At 38.2% G+C, this 11,508-nt stretch overlaps 1 protein-coding gene across 4 annotated transcripts in view; it reads left to right on the forward strand.

The window, feature by feature from the left end:
* cpeb2 (cytoplasmic polyadenylation element binding protein 2) overlaps positions 1 to 11,273 on the forward strand; it is a 41,862-nt gene extending 30,589 nt beyond the window's left edge. For all 4 annotated transcript variants that reach the window (XM_048177541.1, XM_048177542.1, XM_048177543.1 and 1 more), the window contains 5 exons: positions 1,660 to 1,749; positions 2,983 to 3,101; positions 3,629 to 3,743; positions 3,908 to 4,089; positions 7,736 to 11,273. In XM_048177541.1, coding sequence (XP_048033498.1) covers positions 1,660 to 1,749; positions 2,983 to 3,101; positions 3,629 to 3,743; positions 3,908 to 4,089; positions 7,736 to 7,963 — 734 coding nt within the window. In that variant the 3' untranslated portion in view covers positions 7,964 to 11,273. The remainder of the gene's footprint in view (positions 1 to 1,659; positions 1,750 to 2,982; positions 3,102 to 3,628; positions 3,744 to 3,907; positions 4,090 to 7,735) is intronic.
* The last annotated feature ends 235 nt before the right edge of the window (positions 11,274 to 11,508 follow it).

Here is an 11,508-nt window from a genome sequence, read left to right on the forward strand (position 1 = left end):
AAACCGTAGGTGCAGGCTGGACGACGTCTGACCAAGTCGGAGCCTTTGGGACGAGGGAGCCCGGTGGAGTCTTGAGGCTGAGGGTATCCGGTGGAGCCGAGGGAGGGAGGGAGGAGTGAAGGCGAAGCGTCGACAGGCCGCGGTGGAGTGTTGGACTCAAAGGCTGGAGGCGGAGCCAGGAGATCCTCAGTTCAAGGTGACACTGGTGGCCTGAAGCATCGAGTCGGATCCATGCGTATACGTGATGGAGCTGATGAGAGGCAGAGGGGTACCAGAGGAGACAGAGACGATGAGATGGTTTGAGGAGGCGGGAGAGGGAGGTTGGGAGGGAACACAGGGCTGGACAGAACCAGCAGGGGCACGGACAGTTCTGAGCTGGACGGGACCAGTGGGGACACAGCGGCTGGAGCGGCTGGCTCGGCGGCAGCGGCTGGAGTGGCTGGCTCGGCTGGAGCGGCTGGCTCGGCGGCGGCGGCTGGAGAGAGCTTTGCATTCTTCCTCTTCCTCCTTCTGGACCCAGCGGAGGTAGGTGGGTCCAGCAGGACACAGGGGAACAATTCACTGGAGGGGTATGTGGAGGAAGACGGAGCTTGACAAACTGGCCAGGCCGCCCGTGTTTCCGGGAGACTGACGAGGTTACACTTATAATCCTGAAACTCTTCACAAAGAATTTGGGTTGTTTAAATACAAGATAAATATTGTATGTTTAAGGAAACATAACTAGGTTCACAAAGGATAGTGTTCTCGTCCAGTCCTCCAGAAACAGGGCAACAAGGCATCCGACCAGTTTGTCAAATAAGCTAACTCTACGAACTCCTCCACATACCTCTCCAGCGAACGTCCCACCTGAAAGAGTCCAATGAGACGCTCCGCTGCCAAACGGTGAGGGAGGCATGGGGAGCTCACCTCAGGGATGAGGAACAAACCCATTCAGTTTGTTGGACTCCAGCGGTATTGGTCCGTTCTTCTGTTCAGTTGGTGTATGTTAGAGAGATGAGGCGACTCAGAGATCCACAAGATGGGTTTTTAATAATAATCAAGGAGGAAAGCACATACACACATAAACATAAATTTGACTAACAAAGGACTAAACAAGGTGATGGGATGATTAACGAGACACAGGTGGATCAAATGAACTAATCAGACAGACTGGGGAAAGACTAGGTCACAGGACAGTACATGTAACTATTATATTATTATATTATATTATATTATATTATATTATATTATATTATATTATATTATATTATATTATATTATATTATATTATATTATATTATATTATATTATATTAATTGAACTCTGTCTAGATGTTTTATGAAGCAGGACGCCACTGAAATCTTTCCGCCATCTCTCTGGTAGCAGATTACTTGATAACAACACTGAGACACATAAAACCTTAAACAGATCTGCAAACAAAATGGCTGCCGCTGATGAGAGATGTTGATTTACTGTCAGTCTGAGGAGAATTTGAACTGATCCCTCACCTCACAGATATATTGATCAGGGTTCACACTGAAACAAGCTGCAAAAGAAAAGTTCCACTTTTACACAATTTTTACACATGTAGATTAAAATCATGATGTTTCCTGTATGAAAAAGCTTCTGCAAACGTTCCTGCAGCTCTCTCTGATTCTCAGTGTCTTGTCTCTCACACAGATGAAATCACAAGCAGTTTTCGCCGCTTTGGTCACCTGGTTGTTGATTGGCCACACAAAGCAGAGAGCAAGTCTTACTTCCCGCCTAAAGGTACTTCTAGAAAAATCACCATATTCACAGAAATCCAGGATCTGTATGTGTATACTGCAATGGGATTGTTACTGTTTGCACATTCTTATTAATTACATTTTTAATGTATTAATTAACTGAAATCAAATGACTGAATATATAATAATGAATAACGTGCACTCTATAACTAGTGAGAATGACCCAGTGCCTCTGGATGCTGTGTTTATTCCTTTACTACATCCTTAAAGGGATAGTTCACCCAAAAATTAAAATTATCCCATGATTTACTCACCCTCAAGCCATCCTAGGTGTATATGACTATCTTCTTTCAGACAAACACATTCGGAGATTTATTTAAAAAATATCCTGGTTCTTTCAAGCTTTATAATGGCAGTGAATATGGGGCGAAATTTTGAAGCCCAAAAAGCGCATCCATCCATCATAAAAGTAATCCATACGGTTCCAGGGGGTTAATAAAGGCCTTCTGAAGCAAAGCAATGGGTTTTTGTAAGAAAAATACCAATATTTAAAACTTTATAAACTATAATAACTAGCTTCTGTCAGACGACCGTACGCGAGTCGAGTTCCAGCAGTAGCTGAGTGACCTTTGACCTGACGCATGACGCAATGATGAACGCAGAAGCTCAGGGGATAGAGCAAAACAAAACACCGGTCACGAATTTCAAGTCTAAAACGATAATTTATTAACCCCCTAGAGTCGTATGGATTACTTTTATGATGGATGGGTGTGCTTTTTTGGGCTTCAAAATCTCGCTCCCCATTCACTAACATTATAAAGAGCCAGGATATTTTAAAATATATCTCCGATTGTATTCGTCTGAAAGAAGATAGTCATATACACATAGGATGGCTTGGGGGTGAGTAAATCATGGGGTAATTTTTATTTTTGCGTGAACTTTCCCTTTAAGTTGTGTCCCAAATCACTCACTATACACTATGCACTTACACACTATGTACTCAATCATGTAGTGTATGAATTTCATAAGGTTATTTTGTCACTCAACATCAGAGTGCATGAAGTGTCCAACATTCCACACTTAATTTTTTCAGTTAATTTAGTGTATTTAAAGTGCTTTTTTTCTATTTTTTATTTTCAGTGTGAACACACTCACACTATTCATACTACAAAACAGCATAGAATAGTGCACAAGTATGCGATTAGGGACGCACCTTTAGTTTTTGCTCATTCAGTCAGAAATGGTCGTGTTTACAGCCTTCCTTCCTGTTGTGTAGGTTACGCCTTCCTCCTGTTCCAAGAGGAGAGCTCAGTGCAGGCCCTGATCGAAGCCTGTCTGGAGGAGGATGGCAAACTCTACCTGTGTGTGTCCAGCCCCACCATCAAAGACAAGCCTGTGAGTACACATACTGCACAGACAAACATCTCCGCCAGGAGTCTTAGATCTCTTTAAACCAGAAGTGACACTACAAAACATTACTGAGTTATCCAGAACAGAGAATACACATCTCTAGTTTTCAATATGCTTCAACTGTAAAAAAGAAGTACACTTCAGCATACTTTTAAAAAGAATACTTGTTACAGAAATAACATACTTAAGTTTGAACTGAATGTCTCCTGACACGTTATTTACCATTAAATGGAAATGTGTTATAGTTTAAATGTATATTAATTCATGTAGCCGAACTATAGAGAGCTTTTGACTCACTTAGGCAGGACGCCTTTATGTGTAATTTCATAATTACTTTTATTGAAATATGATTAAAGTGTACTGCATTTATGGTAAATTAAACTATACTTATTGATAAAGTTGCAATTTAGTACAATTAAAATATATTCATTTTTAAATGTAAATATTTAAATTTACATTTATAATTTAAATGTAAGGGTATCTTTGTTTGATCTGTGTGGTGTTTGTTTCAGGTCCAGATTCGCCCGTGGAACCTGAGTGACAGTGATTTTGTGATGGATGGCTCTCAGCCGCTGGACCCTCGCAAGACCATCTTTGTAGGAGGAGTTCCTCGTCCACTGAGAGCTGGTGCGCCTAACATCTGCCTGTTTTAAATTACAGCGTAGAATGTCAGCATTGTGAAGAGATGCCACTAATCGCAACAAAGATTCCAGAATTCATTTCACAGTAGCTGAAATAAAGTATTAAAAAGTGTGCTAATGTGCGTGTTTTTATTATTGTGTGCTCTGCAGTGGAGCTGGCCATGATCATGGACCGTCTGTATGGTGGAGTGTGTTACGCGGGCATTGACACGGATCCAGAGCTGAAGTACCCAAAGGGGGCGGGGCGTGTGGCCTTCTCCAATCAGCAGAGCTACATCGCTGCCATCAGCGCCCGATTCGTCCAGCTGCAGCACGGCGACATCGACAAACGGGTAATCAGACTTCCCTTACATCAATCTTTGAGACTAGCACACTAGCATACTACCCTTGCAAGTTCAGTGTATAGTGTTCATACTGTATGTTTAAAATTTTCTGTATACAGAAATACAGATTTGACAAAATGTGTATTATAACAAAGAACAACAAATACTGTATGCCACAGTTTCATTAATATCTCCTCCAGTTCATCCGTTACATTGAAGTGCATCCCTTGTGAAGAAGTTTAGCTTACTTTTAAAGTCCCCCTGTGGTGAAAATTAAGTTTTAATGTTGTTCATATGTCTATCTTATGTTTTAAATATGCTTTAAGACAAACCATGTGCAAATTCATCATTAACTGACCATGCAAGGGAGTCTCAGGAGAAGGGTATCCCGTTATATTTTTCTGTTGATATGAAAAATCGGGTAGATTTAGCAATATTGCTGGTGTATGACGTATATAACGAAGTTTTGATGAACTATATGCCTATCTCCACTGACGTTCTTGGTTGTTTAAAGCGTTTCTAAGGATATGATTGTTAGAAGGCAGCTGTCTGACTCGCGAACGGTAACATTAGCAACACATTATTAGCTGTTTGATAACGTAGTCAAGCAAAACGCTAATCATATTAATTACCGTTTTGTGTCCGACATTGTAAAAAAGCGAAACCATTGTGCAGTATTTACCTCAGTAAGTTGACCGAGTGGATCTCTGAGCTCGTGCGAGTGAGTGGATAGATCTTTTTTAAATGAGGCAAGGATGTAGAGTTACATTCAAGTCATTTTAAAGCATTAAGATTTTTTTTTCACAGGAAAAAAAGTTTAAATATGTAATTTTCAAGTTTTGAGGGATAAAATTATTGACTACAGAGGGACTTTAAAAGAGTTCTTGTTGCAGATATAATTAAGTTCACTGTGAACTTAAGCAGGACCTTAGTACATCTTTATATGTAATTTCATATTTACTTGTATCGTGTTTGAAATATGGTTAAAGTTACTGCTGAATGACCTGACAAGCATTTATGGTAAACTAAAATATATACTTTAATGTAATTTCTATTGAAACCTCATGTGTGTCATATATTTAAATAATTTGTAATTATGTATTTAGTACATTAGAAATATATTCATTTTAAATGTAATAATATCAAATAACACTACACTTGAAGTTAAAGGGTTAGTTCACCCAAAAATGAAAATTCTGTCATTTATTACTCACCCTCATGCCGTTCCACACCCGTAAGACCTTCGTTAATCTTCAGAACACAAATTAAGATATTTTAGTTGAAATCCGATGGCTCCGTGAGGCCTTCATAGGGAGCAATGACATTTCCTCTCTCAAGATCCATAAAGGTACTAAAAGTACAGTGGCTTAATATTAATATTATAAGTGACGAGAATATTTTTGGAGTGCCAAAAAAAAACAAAATAGCAACTTATTTAGTGATGGCCGATTTCATCAAAACACTGCTTCAGGAAGATTCGGAGCACAAATTAATCAGTGTATCGAATCATGATTCAGATCGCGTGTCAAACTGTCAACGGCTGAAATACTTCACATGTGCTTTAGCATGTTAGCCAACACATGAAAATAAGTGTACTTCTTTAAAGCATGACAACAGATTGTTAAAACAATGAATTAAAATGTACTTTAAAGTAAAACTTAATTTGACATTATTATAAAGTGCACAAAAGTGTACTTAAGTGTGTTAAGAACCATAGTAATGAATTCTCATTGTAAAGCACTCTCCCCTAAAAGTGATCTGGCAGACCAAACCATAAATTGTAGAGATTTGAAACTTTGAGGGCTGGTAGTACTCACACCATCTACAACGTCACCAAGGCTCGCCCCATTTGGCCTGACGGGGGCGCTACAGCGGTCAAAAGTATGAAATGGCTTATAACTCCTGAACCGTTACACTGCAAAAAATGCTGTTCTTACTTAGAATTTTTGTCTTGTTTTTTGTTAAAATATCTTAAAGTTCTTAAATCAAGAAGCATTTTCTTGACAAGTACAAATTATTTTCTTGTTTTCAGGAAAAATAAATCAAAATTAAGCACGTTTTTCCATAAAACAAGCAAAATAATCTGCCAATGGGGTAAGCAAAATAATCTTAGTCCAAGCTGAAAACAAGATATATATATATATGGCTTATTCTTGGTTTGAAATAAGATTATTTTGCTTACCCCAGTGGCAGATTATTTTGCTTGTTTTAAGGAAAAACTTACTTAATTTTGACTTATTTTTCCTGAAAACAAGAAAATAATTTTTACTTGTCAAGAAAATGCTTCTTGATTTAAGAACTTTAAGATATTTTGACTAGAAACAAGACAAAAACTCTAAGTAAGAACAGCATTTTTTGCAGTGTAGGCGTAGGCTCAAGTGTCTTATATCGTTGGAATCCTCAAGATTCACAAGATGCATGCCTCGGAATCGCTCATCGTTTTGGCGAAATTTTCGGGTATTTTGGATTTTTTGAAAACTGTTGCAACTGGACACTTGGTGGCGCTATAAGATGAAAAAAAAAACATGAAAACAACTATAACTACGCAACTGTTAGTCCGATTGACTTAAAAATTGGCATGCAGTGTCTTGGTGCGATGATGGTCTATGAGGACATTGACGTATCTAAAAAAACATGGCCAATGAAGTTTGAGCACCTATTAGACAAGGTTAACGAAGGCCGATCTGAAGGAAACGGGGAAGGAAACTCATTGGGCATGTTTGACTCATGGTCCTAGAGGTCTGTGAGAATTTTTAAAGAAATCAGCCACTAGGTGGTGCTAATGAGTTTTACGGCTCTGTAATCGCGTTGTGTTTCACACATCCACACAATATGCATATCATTTGATAGATCTCCTCATAATGAACAATTTTGCTGAATCACTGCTGTCAATCAAATTGTTCATTAAATATTCACGATTATGTAAAAAAACCTACTTTTGCAAACTAGTCCTAGGTTTTTTACCCGATCGGAACCAAACCAGTACAGTACAATTCTCTGGACTTTCTAGATCAATAATAATCAAAAAAAAAAAAAAAAAAAAAATAGGTCACGATAATAGGTGAGCACATGTGACACATGATTCTAAACAAGCAGATCGGACCATAGGTGATGCTTAAATTGTTAAAAAACTTTAAAACCCATATATTTCCAATGGTAAACTGCCTGTATTGACTGTAAATGGTCTTTTCTTCTATGATTTAAGTGGTTACACACGCTTGCTAAATAAAACGTAATATCTTTTTGTGCAAGTGCTTAAAGCCTTTAAAAAGCTTGAACCCCGATAACTGACCGCAGCTATATTTATTATATTATCTCCAAGTACATTTTTTATTTAAAAAAATATACTTTTAAGATTTGAAGTACACTACAAATGCACATTCACTACAATTAAGTGCACTTCTTTTTCACAAGGGATTGCAGTGATGTATAGAGCATTAATCACATTAATCACATCTCAGTTTTAGATATCATAATACCCTATTTCCTTAAATTATTATAACATTTGGATGATGTAATGATGTTGAGAAACTCAAGGCTATAAATGTATCAATATTTCACCACACTAACTAAATTACAGCACTGTTTAATGATGATTATATCACAGTAGGAATGAACCAAACTCAACCATGTTTTGCTCATGTGTGCGGCACAGGTGGAGGTGAAGCCGTACGTGCTGGACGACCAGCTGTGTGACGAATGCCAGGGAGCGCGTTGTGGCGGAAAGTTCGCCCCGTTCTTCTGCGCCAACGTCACCTGCCTGCAGTATTACTGCGAGTTCTGCTGGGCGAACATCCACTCCCGCGCCGGACGCGAGTTCCACAAGCCGCTGGTCAAAGAGGGAGCCGACCGTCCCCGCCAGATCCACTTCCGCTGGAACTAAAGACGGGAGAGCCGGGAACGTCTGCTGCGGGGAGAAAAAAAAAAAGATGCTTAGTTTGGCCCCCGAACACAAGCTGTCAGTATAGAGTACTCAACCGTATACAGTATATAGAGAATATATATGACTATAAATATATAAATATATCTTTATCTTTTGTAGCAGCCAGAAACACTACAAGCCTCAGTTTATTTCACCAAACCACTTCTTTCTCCTCCCTCCCTGTACATCTCAGGCTCGGAACAGAGTTTTTGTGGTACCTTCGTGTTTTTTAAAAAGGAGATTAAGACAAAAAAAGAGATTGATTTTTTGTAGTTTTTTCAAATTATTTTTATATGTGAGATTTAAAAAGTAGAAAGGAGAATGTTTTCGCTTGGGGGGGCAGCCTGTCCATTCTGTTCATTCGTTCTGTCCGTTCTGTGTCCGTCTGCTGCTAAATCCCCCCCTAGTGGGCAAAGTGCGCAATTGTCTCTGGAAAACCCTTGATGATGTAATCTCTGATGCCTGCCCTGGACCTCTAACCAAAGGTAGCAAAACGCGCGGTCTGAAAACGAGACGTTTGCCGCCAAATACTAAAAAAAAGAGAGTAATATTTCCCCCCTCCCCGATGTTTTCGCTCCAATGTGCTCTTAGCAGGAATAGGAATGATTCAATAAAGAATTACTGAGACTTTCCATTTTCCACTGGCAAAAAAGAAAAAAAAAGAAAAAAAGACAATACCTCAGAATATTAATCTGGCTTGTTATTGCTCTACTCTTGCAATTTAATCACAAGCTATAGAAGAAGCTTTGCTGCTATATAACGAATAGATAGTGTCGGCGTTCTATGAAACGCCATTGTGACGTCACAGGCGACGTCACACACAGAAATGCAGTCCGTTCCCTCTCGCACGACATGAAAACACAGAATGTGAAATCTTTCGTGCATGTTTGTGGCTGTACATCATTTGCATGCAGTGTAAAGGTTACCAGCACATATAAGAAAGAAAAAAAAAAAAACATGATGCATATTAACGATAAACAGAGGAATTTATGTAGCATGAGGCGAAAAAGACTCGTAGATATAAGATAATCAATACTAATAACGAAAGGAGAAAAAAAACAGTGTAAAATTCTTTGTAAAACCTTTGCATGCGTTGTTGTGATGATTCCTTTACGAACTTATTACGAGAGAAGTGACGTTAGTTTTTAGAGTAGTGAGTTCCGCCATTTTGTAACTCGATAATTAGTCAAGAGACGGTGTGCTGTCCTGTGGTTTTCGTGTCTCGTCTTCGTGCAGTGTGAGTCTAGTTATGAATTGAGGTTTCAGTTCGATTTAAACTCTACGATCTAGAGGATCGACATTTAACCTTTGCCCTTCCCGAACACCCCTGAACCCCTCTCATTACGACAGTCGCTCATGTATGTAGTTGGTAGGAAATGGCGAAGGAACCGTGACCTGTGGTCGTTGTCTGTGTGGGGGCGGAGCCTAGCTCCGTGTTTTCTAGTAGATTCTCCGGACAAGAACAGACGTGGAGAAAAGAGAGGAGAGAGACGTTAGAAAAGGAAGCCTGTCGGTCTCATGGACAATCTCTACAGAAGCACCGGCCCTTTGGTACTGTACTGTTCTTTCTGTTTTGCACTCTATATATATATCCTTGTGTTCTCGGGTTTGGTGAAGAATCCAGTGCCCTCGTCGTACTGTCGTGTATGTGATTTAACCTTTCACGTGTCAACGGTGAGCTGCGATTGTGTGTTTTATTTATTGCGTATATATATGTGTGTATATTTATTTGTTGACGTGTCCCAGACTGTCAAGGACACGTGATGCACTACCTTTTTCGATTTCTCTCCTCTCGTTTCTCCTCTGAGAGAACCAGTCCCTTTTTCCCTGACGTTTGGAGTCGAACGCAAAACAGTCTCTTTTATTTTATTTTATTTTATTTTATTTTATTTTATTTTATTTTATTTTATTTTGTATCACGATCACTTTTTTGTGTACTGTTTCATTGTAGAAGAATTGCGACCTATTTTAAGTCTATTGGATAATTTAAATATCTTTATTTTTGCATAGTAACTTATTTGATGTATTGTGTAAGACGCTGGACCCAGATTACGGCGATCTGCTCTGAATAAGTAGCGAACGGAAGGAGATCGCCGTTTGAACGCCGAGCCGTTCGTTCTCCGTGTTCAACACTGTTGCTTCGTACGTGTATGTGTGGGTTTTCGTTGAAAAATCATATTTATTTGACTATTTTTGTAGACAGATAACTATTTGATTTAAATAGTATTTTTCTATTTCTGTAGACCTCTGACTCTCACTTGATTTGCCCACGTATTTATGGTTACGTTCACACGCAAAAGGCCGTTTCTTGAATCATCATCATCATCATCATCCGTGCAGTTGTTTGTGTGAGTGTGTGTGTGTGTATGAATCTATTTATGTATTATTGCTTAGCACACATGGATTTGATTACTATTTAAGTTGGTGGTGTAGTTTATTTGAAGGAAGGAAGCATTCATGGAAAACACTTGAGACTCTCCCTGGTTAGATGGAGGGTATCAGCCCTCCCCTCACTGATACTCAGAAACTTGAATATAACACATTTTGAAAGGCTTACTAACCTCGAATCTGTGTTGTGACGTGCAATACTGTTTCTAATGTTTGTATAAAAAAGTGAGAATTGCAGTGTATACCTTTTTAATGCAGATTTATTTTTTTCATTGCATATTTTGCAAATTTCTGATTCACAGTGTCATTTTTTACTGTCAGAAAAGATGAAACCCCTTTTTTTCATTGCAACTATTTTTAAATCCAGATATCTTTGTACTGATGTAAATGATTGTAGTTATTTTGGATAGTGTTTTGCTAACAAAAGGAGAAACTTTTTCATGCATATTTCTATTTCTTTTGTGTTTGTTTGTTGGTTTGTTTCTTGTTTTTTTGTTTGTTTTTTATTTTACTCTAATAGTAGCGAAATATTTGGGATAATTTTTCATATTATATGTCATTAATATTATTTTGTATTTTTATGTGGAAAGATATGAATATATAATTTTATGATGCTAACTGCTAAAATATTATTTCAATTTGAATTATTTTTAAAGCTAAAATCTTTGTAATAATGTTAATGTTCTAGTTTCTAAATCAAGTTTGTGTATAGATTCACACAAGTGGTTTATGAAGTGTTCAGACTGTAATTATTACTGAATGGCTCTTTGATATGCAAACTGAATATCATGTTCCTTATTTTGATTTGTTTTGTATTTAAATGGGGTGTTGATTACAATCTTTTTCTTTCATTTCCTGAATAAAGACCCATTCTGTTCAGACAAAGCCACGTCTCAGCTGTAGTTATTTTTGTCGTTGTTGTTTTTGTTTTGTTTTTTTGCCCAAGAAGAAAGAAATTTGATAGTTATTGTGATTCTTGGACAAAGCACTTTTTATAAAGTCGTCTTATAAAGATTTACATGATGCTTCGAATCTACGAGTCCTCAGGCGCCCCCTGGAGGAGAAAACACTTGTGTGTCCTATACCCGCAAGATTTTTTGTTATTGTTTTTAACAATG

The sequence above is a fragment of the Megalobrama amblycephala genome, linkage group LG24 (assembly GCF_018812025.1).
Source record: "Megalobrama amblycephala isolate DHTTF-2021 linkage group LG24, ASM1881202v1, whole genome shotgun sequence".
Classification (NCBI taxonomy): domain Eukaryota; kingdom Metazoa; phylum Chordata; class Actinopteri; order Cypriniformes; family Xenocyprididae; genus Megalobrama; species Megalobrama amblycephala.